This window comes from Procambarus clarkii, chromosome 69 (assembly GCF_040958095.1).
Source record: "Procambarus clarkii isolate CNS0578487 chromosome 69, FALCON_Pclarkii_2.0, whole genome shotgun sequence".
NCBI classification, from domain to species: Eukaryota; Metazoa; Arthropoda; class Malacostraca; order Decapoda; family Cambaridae; genus Procambarus; species Procambarus clarkii.
Window position 1 is genome coordinate 14,142,551 of NC_091218.1, and position 14,147 is coordinate 14,156,697.

Below are 14,147 nucleotides of genomic sequence, written 5' to 3' on the forward strand. Positions count from 1 at the left end.
CAGCAAGCTCAACAACAGCAACCTCAACAACAGCAAGCTCAACAACAGCAACCTCAACAACAGCAACCTCAACAACAGCAACCTCAACAACAGCAAGCTCAACAACAGCAAGCTCAACAACAGCAACTTCAACAACAGCAAGCTCAACAACAGCAAGCTCAACAACAGCAACTTCAACAACAGCAAGCTCAACAACAGCAAGCTCAACAACAGCAACTTCAACAACAGCAAGCTCAACAACAGCAACCTCAACAACAGCAACTTCAACAACAGCAAGCTCAACAACAGCAAGCTCAACAACAGCAACCTCAACAACAGCAAGCTCAACAACAGCAAGCTCACCAACAGCAACTTCAACAACAGCAAGCTCAACAACAGCAAGCTCAACAACAGCAACTTCAACAACAGCAAGCTCAACAACAGCAACCTCAACAACAGCAACTTCAACAACAGCAAGCTCAACAACAGCAAGCTCAACAACAGCAAGCTCAACAACAGCAAGCTCAACAACAGCAAGCTCAACAACAGCAAGCTCAACAACAGCAACCTCAACAACAGCAACTTCAACAACAGCAAGCTCAACAACAGCAACCTCAACAACAGCAAGCTCAACAACAGCAAGCTCAACAACAGCAAGCTCAACAACAGCAAGCTCAACAACAACAACAACGACAAGACGAAGACAGTGAGTGGCACACCCTAATCTTTCCTGCAATAGGATTGACTGCAGCAGAGAAGTTCAGATGGATTGTTGAGGCCGCCCGCGCCCACAGCACAGAGTATCGCCTAGAGAGCAGGTGTGTAGGTGGCAATGTCAGTGCACGGGTGCAGGGGCACAGAGCCCTGAAGTACTTCACAGAGACCAGTCTTGAGTATCAAGGTAAGAATGTTAAATTGTTGGAAGCAAACCCACAGACATGACAAACTAAAATTATAATTAATTAAGAACTATAGTATTCATGTTGACGTGGCATATCTCAAGGACTATGAAGAGATTGTTTGGGTGGAGCGCAACACTGGACCAGGGGGACTGCTCAAAAAATCAAGCGATTGCTATGTGGAAGGGAGACCTGCCCCCAGTCATTAAAATACCAGGCATGAGGGAGTGCAAAGTGGAGAGGTATATTGGCAGCCCGTCCTTGTGTGGCAACTGTCAACGGTGGGATCACAGAACGTGGCCATGTGATCGCCCAATTAGGTGTGGGTGTTGCAGTGGCTCTCACGACACCAAGCAGTGCCTAGCTAAGCTTGCACCGGGTGGGAGTGGCGGGGTAATACCTAGATGTGTCAACTGCAAGCAGCCCCATCATGCCTGGAACAGGTATTGCAGTAAGAGGCCTGACTGGCAGGGCTTGAGAAGGACGCCGACGCAGACAGCACGTGGACCAGTGAACAGGGGCGGGAATGGCTCCGTGAACAGTACCACAGCAAGCCAGGGTCGAGCCTCCAGTAGGCAGACAACAGCCTGGGGGTAGTGGTGGAGTGACCCACCACCACCCGGCACAGGCCCAACCAGACCCCATTTCTCTCACAAACCCACTTACCTAACCCCAACCTTATCTCCCTCACTAACCCCAACCCTACCCCACCCAACAACCCCATTCCTGCCTCATCACCCATACCCCCTAATGCCTCCCAGTCAACCAGCCCTTCCGCCTCTCAGGCGACCCTCCCTTCCCCCCACCCTACCACTCCCCCTCCCCACTCACCAGCCAACACCTCACTGGGTCCAGATAAAACAATGCCGCCCGATATGGAAGCAATGATTACCCACGTGATAAAAAAAATCCCCCACTCATGCAAGAACTAATGAGCAAGAAAATAAACTTGAGAATACCCTATGTACAATCCAGAAGACCCAGGGGGACGTGCTTCACATTCTGCAGGGCCTGAACTTGTTTCTGGCGAGATCAGCAGGTTGCAACTTGGTGCATAAGGATGCAACACGAGCCACGGCACATAACAGCAAACCCGGTGCTATCGCTGCCCCAGTGAACACCACCACCAGTGAACACACCACCACCAACACCACCACCAGTGAACACAACACTACCAGTGAACACAACACCACCAACAGCACCACCAGTGAACACAACACCACCAGTGAACACACCACCACCAGTGAACACAACACCACCAGTGAACACAACACCACCAACACCACCACCAGTGAACACAACACCACCACCAGTGAACACAACACCACCAGTGAACACAACACCACCAACACCACCAGTGAACGCAACGACACTAGTCTACACAACACCATTGACCACTGGCACCCATACAAACAGTACCACCAGCACATGACGGTGGTGCAACACCACATACAACACCACCAGTGAACAAACTCTCACCAGCACCAACACCGCACACAGTACATCTGATGACCAACACCTCCACGATGGATAACCACGCTGAAGAAAGTCTCACTATCCTACAATGGAACTGCAATGGCGTTCGCAATAGAATTAATGACATCATACAATACGCTCGTGAACACCAAACTGACGTCATAGTGCTACAGGAGACAATGGTAGGTGATGACTTCAACCCAAGGTTCAGCGGTTATCGCAAGTTCTCCCTGCCACATGGGGAAAGAAAACGGGATCTCATCACTTTTGTAAATAACAACATTCCCGCACAGATTATTGATGACCTGCACATGGGGGATGAGTTTGAATCACTGGGAGTAACCCTTCACTTAAACAATAATGCCCTACATATAATCAACCTATATGTCCCACAGAGTAAACTTGACCTTGACACACTGCCTGAATTTGTTACTGAAGAACCTACCCTGCTGGTCGGTGACCTGAATGCCAGACACCCACACTTTGGTGCCAACTGTCATCAGCCCAATGTCAATGGACGGAAACTGTCACTCTTTGTCAGGGGAAGTGAAAACCTTAGGGTCCTGGGTGATGAACAGCCAACTCACCTCAGAGGAGGAAGACTAGACTATGCTCTCCTGCTGAGTGCACAGGACACGGATGCCAGTACACACATTGTGCACAGTTTATGTAGTGACCACTGGGCACTGATTACCACCGTCGACATGAGCAAGAGAAGGAAAGAGACGAATAAAAGAAAAAGGTTATCACCTGGACCAGATATAAGGCCGCACTTCATAAACAGGATGAGTGACTGGTTCACGGAATACCAAATCCCAGAAGACATTGACACATTTGTTGATGACCTTAATCACCAAATTGAGAGCTGTCTCAGAGTTCCGCGCCGTACGCCTGGGCGAAGTAACCCTCAGAGGAAGAAAATAAAATGGTATGAGAATGATTACATAAAGATGCTTAACGCAAATGTGCGAGACATGAGTAGAGAGTACCGGAGACATCCCACTGAAAGAAACCAAGAGTTGTTTAAAACTGTGTGTCAAATGGCCAGGGAAGAGAAGATTAAAGAGCGGGAAAGACAATGGCATGAGTTCACTAGCTCTATTGGACGGGAAACATCTGCAAGACAAGTGTGGGCAAAAATATAGATAGCTAAGGGTGGCAGAGCCCCGCCTGCGGCTCACAAAGACCCCCAGGGTAAGGCTGAGGAACTAATTCACAAGTGGAGTGATGCAGCATCCTCCTCCTCCCTCCCTGCAGAAATCAGCAGGGAACAGCTCCTGCGACATTATGACAGAAGAATTAGGATAACAAGAGCACTGTCTAGTGATGACGAATATGGGGAACCAATCACAGCCCACGAAGTAAGGGGCGCTATGAAAAAGGGTAAAAGTACAGCACCTGGTGAAGATGGCGTCACCTACGACATACTCAATGCACTGTGTGAAGTGTCTGGGAATCCAGTACTCCACCTGTTTAACAAGTCATTCCTAAGTGGAGTGTTGCCCACACAATGGAAACACGCAATAATTGTTCCCATACCAAAGCCTAATGACCCTGGTAATTACAGACCTATCAGTCTCGTGTCATGCACTTGCATGATGCTTGAAAGGATCATCCTAAACCGACTGTTGCACAAAATAGGCAGGTTAGGGGAGGGGGTCAATGGATTGTTAAAGGACGGAGCACAGCAAATTGTATAGTTAATTACTTGGCTAATGACACGGCTAGGTACTCTGTATTTGTTGACATCAAAGGAGCCTTCGACAAAGCACAGGGGATTGCGATCCTGGACGAGCTTGCATGCATGGGTGTCAAGGGGAGACTCATGAAATGGGTTGAAGACTACCTCACAGGAAGGAAAGCCAAGGTTTGCTTCAATGGAGCAGTCTCCAGAACAATGAATATGGAACTCGGGACCCCCCAAGGCGGAGTCTTAAGCCCTACACTATTCAATGTAATTATGAACGCCATTGCAAATATTGATTTTCCGGAAGGAACACAACAAGTGGGATATGCAGATGATGTCCTAATACAAGCTCCCACCTTGGGAAAAATTTAACAGTCCACTGAACTCCTTGGAAGGAAATGCATTGAGCTCGGTTTCACTCTCTCCACAAACAAGACGAAGGCATACTCCCATCACAAGCGGAGAGCAAATGAAGAACTGCAAATTAATGGTGTAACACTTGAATGGGTTGACCACTATCGGTACCTTGGCGTCACTGTCGGCTCTAACAAGGGAAAGAAAGAGGAGCTCGATCAACTCATAGGAACATGCAAAAGTCGACTCAGGGCACTGAAAGCTATGACCTGGAATGGACATGGAGCCTCTATTGCCGTGTATAAAATGATGTACGCAGCCTATGTGCGCTCCGTCATAGACTATGCCGCACCAGTTCTGTGCACCTATTCCCAAAGCGATATAAAAAGGCTTGAAAGCATTCAAAATGAAGCCATGACAATCATTCTTGAGTTCCAAGAACTGCCAAAACGTCTAATCTACGAGAGGAGTTGTCCCTTCCCAGTGTTAAAAGCAGAATTCAGGAGCTGAATGCTAAGCTTGCAATTAGGATAGCCAGAGATCCCCATTACAATGATATTGCTAAGAAAAAACTGAGCTCTGTGCTACTTTCAGGGGGAAACAGGAGAAGCAAAAAATGGCATCACAGATCAGTCTGCTACCTCGAAGAGCTTCACCTGCCTTAGTAAGCCCATGAGCTCCTACCTGTAGAGAGGTTACCTCCCTGGGAGGATGACTCATGCAAGATCATCATCAATGAAATGGCAACGAAAAAATCCAACATGATACCACAAGAAATGAGGCACAAGTATCTCGAGGAAATTTATAAAGAAGCCGGAGATGAACTCGATTAAATCTATACTGACGGGTCATCTAATCCTGTCAATGGCAGGGCTGGTGCAGCATACACGGTACTCAAGGATAATACTTTCCAATGCAGAAATGAAGAAAAAGCGCGTATTGAGAACTATGCCTCTTCAACGCAAGCAGAGCTAACTGCCATTGTTATGGCGTTAAGGTTTCTTGAACGGAACACTAATGGTGCAGTGATTTGCACCGATTCAAAAGCAGCACTGCAAAGCCTAAGTAAAAATCGGGCAGAAAATATTGCAATAGTCGCTGAAATTAAGAGAGCTGTGAGAGTACTTACGAATCAGGGAAGAGTCATCAAGTTTCTGTGGATCCCCTCCCATGTTGGAATATGTGGGAATGAACGAACAGATGTGCTGGCTGCTGAAGGCGCTGAAGGAGACCATATTGAATACTTCATACCCAAGACTACTACAAATTAGAGGTATTGTCAGGCAACATCACCGTGACAAGGTAACTGAGGAAAGGAGGATAGAAGCACAAACCAGTGAATCTATACGATGGTACAACATGGTTGCAGCTGGCAATTCCAATCATTATGGCCGAAGAGGAGGAGGACGAGGGAGAGAATCAGTAATAGCGAGAATCCGTCTTGGATACAAATATCCATGGAGATATGGAATGGAAACAACAGTTGAGCAGCGGAGTTGCAGAATCTGTGGTGAGAGTGATGGACACCACCTTGACCACTATCTACGTGAATGTGAACACCTGAGACACATTAGGAATATGTGTAGAATAATAAACCCCACATTGTTTGAGTTAGGAAAACACCATTTGTCAAATATTGATACTGTTCTTAAAAGATTTCCCCATTTTGCACCCGCAAGATAACGTAAGCTTTTAAGGGTTGATAAATGTTAATCTTCTTGTTTGAGGAGCTGTTCACTTGAGACAGTTAAGCAAGTCCCAGCTGTGTCTGGGTACAAGTGACAGGATGAACAACCCAGCGGGTTTCTTCCTATTGGGGAGTGTTGTACATGCTGCTATGGCGGTGTGTCCACTCACAGGATGAGTGGCGCTGCCCAATACTGTCACTATGGCGGTGTGTCCACTCACAAGATGAGTGGCGCTGCCCAATACTGTCACTATGGCGGTGTGTCCACTCACAGGATGAGTGGCGCTGCCCAATACTGTCACTATGGCGGTGTGTCCACTCACAGGATGAGTGGCGCTTCCCAATACTGTCACTATGACAGTGTGTCCACTCACAAGATGAGTGGCGCTGCTCAATAAACTCGCCCCTCGGGCAAAATTTAAGAAAATTTAAAATTTATCACATGTAGTTGTGTACACTCTGACCATCAGTGGCCCACGTGCTTGTCCTGGCACAGATGTTGTACCCCTGATCTTGTCTAATATACACTATCGGACACTATCCATAAGTTTTCTAGTTTCAAAGTGGTGTGTTGCACTTTGTATTATCACTGAACACCGAATTTCCCCCGTGTATCCCTCTGATGTCCCGAGATATAAAGCCTTATTAACGAGCGCGGCGCAACGTGACCACCCTCCCTCACCCTGTGCACGGGGTGGGTGTGTGGGTGGGTGTTTTGAGGTGGGTGGGGGGGTGTGTGTGTGCGTGTGTACTCACCTAGTTGTACTCACCTAGTTGTGCTTGCGGGGGTTGAGCTCTGGCTCTTTGGTCCCGCCTCTCAACTGTCAATCAACTGGTGTACAGATTCCTGAGCCTACTGGGCTCTGTCATATCTACATTTAAAACTGTGTATGGAGTCAGCCTCCACCACATCACTGCCTAATGCATTCCACCTGTTAACTACTCTGACACTGAAAAAGTTCCTTCTAACGTCTCTGTGGCTCATGTGGGTACTCAGTTTCCACCTGTGTCCCCTTGTTCGCGTCCCACCAGTGTTGAATAGTTCATCTTTGTTTACCCGGTCGATTCCCCTGAGGATTTTGTAGGTTGTGATCATGTCTCCCCTTACTCTTCTGTCTTCCAGTGTCGTTAGGTGCATTTCCCGCAGCCTTTCCTCGTAACTCATGCCTCTTAGTTCTGGGACTAGTCTAGTAGCATACCTTTGGACTTTTTCCAGCTTCGTCTTGTGCTTGACAAGGTACGGGCTCCATGCTGGGGCCGCATACTCCAGGATTGGTCTTACATATGTGGTGTACAAGATTCTGAATGATTCCTTACACAGGTTCCTGAACGCTGTTCTGATGTTAGCCAGCCTCGTATATGCCGCAGACGTTATTCTTTTTATGTGGGCTTCAGGAGACAGGTTTGGTGTGATATCAACTCCTAGATCTTTCTCTCTGTCTGTTTCATTAAGTACTTCATCTCCTATTCTGTATCCTTTGTCTGGCCTCCTGTTTCCACTGCCTAGTTTCATTACTTTGCATTTACTCGGGTTGAACTTCAACAGCCATTTGTTGGACCATTCACTCAGTCTGTCTAGGTCATCTTGTAGCCTCCTACTATCATCCTGTGTTTCAATCCTCCTCATAATTTTTGCATCATCATGCAATTTTTGCATTTTGTGTGTGTGTGTGTGTGTGTGTGTGTGTGTGTGTGTGTGTGTGTGTGTGTGTGTGTGTGTGTGTGTGTGTGTGTGTGTGTGTGTGTGTACTGACCTAGTTGAGATTTGTGATTAAGGATTTGAGATGGAATGGGGGATAGGAATGGTACCCACCCACTTTGACGGTTGGGCACGGATTGAACACCGACCTACATGAAGCGAGACCGTCGCTCTACCCTCCACCCTAAGTGGTTAGGCATGACGGAATTAAACGTATCTTGGTATTTGGGGAACCCTCTGAATCAGTTCCAGAGCAAGGAAAGTTTGTGTGAGGGCCAGCAAGGAGGAGGAGGAGGAGGGTGTGGGCGTGAACACTGACACAATCACGGCCAACTTGACCAACATTATTGCTGGAAATGGGAACGACCCCATTAGTCTTGATCACCACGTTGAGACAATGATATTGTGGAGCTTCTGAGACGGAAGACTTATGGTGAGATTGTGTCCTGATAATTTTAACAAGGAATTGGAATTGAATGGTTTCTGCCCCTGCCTGAATGGTGGCCACTGGCCCCTCTCACTTACCCCCCACAATGGTGGCCACTGGCCTCTCTCTCTCACTCCCCACAATGGTGGCCACTGGCCTCTCTCACTCACTCCCCACAATGGTGGCCACTGGCCTCTCTCACTCACTCCCCACAATGGTGGCCACTGGCCTCTCTCACTCACCCCCCACAATGGTGGCCACTGGCCTCTCTCACTCACTCCCCCCAATGGTGGCCACTGGCCTCTCTCACTCACTCCCCACAATGGTGGCCACTGGCCTCTCTCACTCACCCCCCACAATGGTGGCCACTGGCCTCTCTCACTCACCCCCCACAATGGTGGCCACTGGCCTCTCTCACTCACCCCCCACAATGGTGGCCACTGGCCTCTCTCACTCACCTCCCACTCTCGCCTCTGTCGGTCGTGGTCACGCTCGAGGGCCACCATCTGGTCCTTGAGGGCCACCTCGCCGTCGCCGGAGTCTGTCACTCGTCGTCTGAGGATCTCACACTCGGCCGTCACCACCTCCAGCTCGTCCGTCGCCCGCCGCACCTGGCCCTTGTACCTGTAGAAGAGGTCAGAGGTCAGCACCTGGCCCTTGTACCTGTTGGAGAGGTCAGAGGTCAGCACCTGGCCCTTGTACCTGTTGGAGAGGTCAGAGGTCAGCAAATGGCCCTTGTACCTGTTGGAGAGGTCAGAGGTCAACACCTGGCCCTTGTACACCAGCCTCCCCCAGGGTTGTCACCAAAACACCAGCCTCCCCCAGGGGTGTCACCAGCCTCCCCCAGGGTTGTGACCACACACCAGCCTCCCCCAGGGGTGTCACCACACACCTGCCTCCCCCAGGGTTGTCACCACACACCAGCCTCCCCCAGGGTTGTCACCACACACCAGCCTCCCCCAGGGTTGTCACCACACACCAGCCTCCCCCAGGGTTGTCACCACACACCAGCCTCCCCCAGGGTTGTCACCACACACCAGCCTCCCCCAGGGTTGTCACCACACACCTGCCTCCCCCAGGGTTGTCACCACACACCAGCCTCCCCCAGGGTAGTGACCACACACCAGCCTCCCCCAGGGTTGTCACCACACACCAGCCTCCCCCAGGGTTGTCACCACACCAGCCTCCCCCAGGGTTGTCACCACACACCAGCCTCCCCAAGGGTTGTCACCACACACCAGCCTCCCCCAGGGTTGTCACCACACACCAGCCTCCCCCAGGGTTGTCACCACACACCAGCCTCCCCAAGGGTTGTCACCACACACCAGCCTCCCCCAGGGTTGTCACCACACACCAGCCTTCCCCAGGGTTGTCACCACACACCAGCCTCCCCCAGGGTTGTCACCACACACCAGCCTCCCCCAGGATTGTCACCACACACCAGCCTCCCCCAGGGTTGTCACCACACACCAGCCTCCCCCAGGGTTGTGACCAGCCTCCCCCAGGGTAGTCACCACACACCAGCCTCCCCCAGGGTTGTGACCAGCCTCCCCCAGGGTAGTCACCACACACCAGCCTCCCCCAGGGTTGTGACCACACACCAGCCTCCCCCAGGGTAGTCACCACACACCAGCCTCCCCCAGGGTTGTGACCAGCCTCCCCCAGGGTAGTCACCACACACCAGCCTCCCCCAGGGTTGTGACCAGCCTCCCCCAGGGTAGTCACCACACACCAGCCTCCCCCAGGGTTGTCACCACACACCAGCCTCCCCCAGGGTTGTCACCACACACCAGCCTCCCCCAGGGTTGTGACCACACACCAGCCTCCCCCAGGGTTGTCACCACACACCAGCCTCCCCCAGGGTTGTCACCACACACCAGCCTCCCCCAGGGTTGTCACCACACACCAGCCTCCCCCAGGGTTGTGACCAGCCTCCCCCAGGGTTGTGACCACACACCAGCCTCCCCCAGGGTTGTGACCACACACCAGCCTCCCCCAGGGTTGTCACCACACACCAGCCTCCCCCAGGGTTGTGACCAGCCTCCCCCAGGGTTGTGACCAGCCTCCCCCAGGGTTGTGACCAGCCTCCCCCAGGGTTGTCACCACACACCAGCCTCCCCCAGGGTTGTCACCACACACCAGCCTCCCCCAGGGTTGTCACCACACACCAGCCTCCCCCAGGGTTGTCACCACACACCAGCCTCCCCCAGGGTTGTCACCACACACCAGCCTCCCCCAGGGGTGTCACCACACACCAGCCTCCCCCAGGGTTGTGACCCCACACCAGCCTCCCCCAGGGTTGTGACCAGCCTCCCCCAGGGTTGTCACCACACACCAGCCTCCCCCAGGGTTGTGACCAGCCTCCCCCAGGGTTGTGACCAGCCTCCCCCAGGGTTGTGACCAGCCTCCCCCAGGGTTGTCACCACACACCAGCCTCCCCCAGGGTTGTCACCACACACCAGCCTCCCCCAGGGTTGTCACCACACACCAGCCTCCCCCAGGGTTGTCACCACACACCAGCCTCCCCCAGGGTTGTCACCACACACCAGCCTCCCCCAGGGTTGTCACCACACACCAGCCTCCCCCAGGGTAGTCACCACACACCAGCCTCCCCTAGGGTTGTGACCACACACCAGCCTCCCCCAGGGTTGTCACCACACACCAGCCTCCCCCAGGGTAGTCACCACACACCAGCCTCCCCCAGGGTTGTGACCACACACCAGCCTCCCCCAGGGTTGTGACCACACACCAGCCTCCCCCAGGGTTGTCACCACACACCAGCCTCCCCCAGGGTTGTCACCACACACCAGCCTCCCCCAGGGTTGTCACCACACACCAGCCTCCCCCAGGGTTGTCACCACACACCAGCCTCCCCCAGGGTTGTGACCCCACACCAGTCTCCCCCAGGGTTGTGACCAGCCTCCCCCAAGGTTGTGACCAGCCTCCCCCAGGGTTGTGACCAGCCTCCCCCAGGGTTGTCACCACACACCAGCCTCCCCCAGGGTTGTCACCACACACCAGCCTCCCCCAGGGTTGTCACCACACACCAGCCTCCCCCAGGGTTGTCACCACACATCAGCCTCCCCCAGGGTTGTGACCACACACCAGCCTCCCCCAGGGTTGTGACCACACACCAGCCTCCCCCAGGGTTGTGACCACACACCAGCCTCCCCCAGGGTTGTGACCACACACCAGCCTCCCCAGGGTTGTCACCACACATCAGCCTCCCCCAGGGTTGTCACCACACATCAGCCTCCCCCAGGGTTGTCACCACACATCAGCCTCCCCCAGGGTTGTGACCCCACACCAGCCTCCCCCAGGGTTGTGACCAGCCTCCCCCAGGGTTGTGACCAGCCTCCCCCAGGGTTGTGACCAGCCTCCCCCAGGGTTGTGACCAGCCTCCCCCAGGGTTGTCACCACACACCAGCCTCCCCCAGGGTTGTCACCACACACCAGCCTCCCCCAGGGTTGTCACCACACATCAGCCTCCCCCAGGGTTGTCACCACACACCAGCCTCCCCCAGGGTTGTGACCACACATCAACCTCCCCCAGGGTTGTGACCACACACCAGCCTCCCCCAGGGTTGTCACCACACACCAGCCTCCCCCAGGGTAGTCACCACACACCAGCCTCCCCCAGGGTTGTCACCACACATCAGCCTCCCCCAGGGTTGTCACCACACCAGCCTCCCCCTGGGTTGTCACCACACACCAGCCTCCCCCAGGGTTGTCACCACACATCAGCCTCCCCCAGGGTTGTCACCACACACCAGCCTCCCCCAGGGTTGTGACCACACATCAACCTCCCCCAGGGTTGTGACCACACATCAACCTCCCCCAGGGTTGTGACCACACACCAGCCTCCCCCAGGGTTGTCACCACACACCAGCCTCCCCCAGGGTAGTCACCACACACCAGCCTCCCCCAGGGTTGTCACCACACATCAGCCTCCCCCAGGGTTGTCACCACACACCAGCCTCCCCCAGGGTAGTCACCACACACCAGCCTCCCCCAGGGTTGTCACCACACATCAGCCTCCCCCAGGGTTGTCACCACACACCAGCCTCCCCCAGGGTAGTCACCACACACCAGCCTCCCCCAGGGTTGTCACCACACACCAGCCTCCCCCAGGGTTGTCACCACACACCAGCCTCCCCCAGGGTTGTGACCAGCCTCCCCCAGGGTAGTCACCACACACCAGCCTCCCCCAGGGGGGCAGTACTCACCTGTTCTCCAGCTCAGCCATCCGGGTCTGCCACTCCAGTTCCAGCTTCTCTCTCTCCATAGTCAGTTGGGCGTCCCGCTCCCTCATGATGAAGTCGTGGTGCCCCTGGGGGGAAGATATACACCTTAGTATACATCACATACAGGAAATACACCCTCAGAACCCACCTCACTCGTGTGGTGGCTACTGAGGGTGTATTTCAGTTAGTGTGGCACCAGTGCCAGTTAGTGTGGCACCAGTGCCAGTTAGTGTGGCACCAGTGCCAGTTAGTGTGGCACCAGTGCCTCACTAACTAGCACTCATGACAGGCACTCGAAACAGGCAGAGTCAAAACGTCTGTCAAAAGTACAAAATGACCTGAAAGTAAGTCCCCCACAAAGGTACAATTACAACTGGTCCATTAACCTGTTGTGTATGTCCCTGACTGGTGCATCGAGACACTGTCACCTCTCTTAAAAATATTTTTAAATTTAAACATGTTATGATAGTTCTTAATATAATTAAATATTGAATCATTTACACATCTGAAACATAGTTGTAAACATGTTTCAGACAGTTGTAATTGTCTGAGACATTTTTACACGTCTGAAACATAGTTGTAAACATGTTTCAGACAGTTGTAATTGTCTGAGACATTTTTACACGTCTGAAACATAGTTGTAAACATGTTTCAGACAGTTGTAATTGTCTGAGACATTTTTACACGTCTGAAACATAGTTGTAAACATGTTTCAGACAGTTGTAATTGTCTGAGACATTTTTACACGTCTGAAACATAGTTGTAAACATGTTTCAGACAGTTGTAATTGTCTGAAACATTTTTACACGTCTGAAATACGGTTTTGGTAAACGAAAACACGAAGCTTCGAGCCTGAAAATGACAAACGCTTCTGCTCTGATTTCAGCTTTTCACTTTCAATGATAATTTTTTAATCGGCTTTCAACAGTTTCAACAATATTTTTTGAACAAGGAAGTGGAAAAACTTTATTTTTCATCGAGAACTGAAAAAGCACAATAGCCTAATTGATCACGCTCCACTAAGCAGTAAGAGAATGGGAGTATTCCATTACTATGACAGAGCCAGCAGCGCCCATAGTACTCCCACGGTGCCTACCTCACACTCCCACGGTGCCTACCTCACACTCCCACGGTGCCTACCTCACACTCCCACGGTGCCTACCTCACACTCCCACGGTGCCTACCTCACACTCCCACGGTGCCTACCTCACACTCCCACGGTGCCTACCTCACACTCCCACGGTGCCTACCTCACACTCCCACGGTGCCTACCTCACACTCCCACGGTGCCTACCTCACACTCCCACAGTGCCTACCGCACACTCCCACGGTGCCTACCGCACACTCCCACGGTGCCTACCGCACACTCCCACGGTGCCTACCGCACACTCCCACGGTGCCTACCGCACACTCCCACGGTGCCTACCGCACACTCCCACGGTGCCTACCGCACACTCCCACGGTGCCTACCGCACACTCCCACGGTGCCTACCTCACACTCCCACGGTGCCTACCTCACACTCCCACGGTGCCTACCTCACACTCCCACGGTGCCTACCTCACACTCCCACGGTGCCTACCTCACACTCCCACGGTGCCTACCTCACACTCCCACGGTGCCTACCTCACACTCCCACGGTGTCTACCTCACACTCCCACAGTACCTACCTCACACTCCCACAGTACCTACCTCAC

The 14,147-nt window shown here is 52.7% G+C and overlaps 1 protein-coding gene across 3 annotated transcripts in view; it reads right to left on the minus strand.

Annotated features, from left to right (window-relative positions):
• The window catches only part of LOC123753533 (trichohyalin), a 460,426-nt gene that overhangs the window by 238,528 nt on the left and 207,751 nt on the right, over positions 1 to 14,147 (minus strand). For all 3 annotated transcript variants that reach the window (XM_069311058.1, XM_069311057.1, XM_069311059.1), the window contains 2 exons: positions 12,435 to 12,538; positions 8,667 to 8,832 (listed from right to left, as the gene is read on the minus strand). In XM_069311058.1, the coding sequence (XP_069167159.1) occupies positions 8,667 to 8,832; positions 12,435 to 12,538 (270 nt within the window). The remainder of the gene's footprint in view (positions 1 to 8,666; positions 8,833 to 12,434; positions 12,539 to 14,147) is intronic.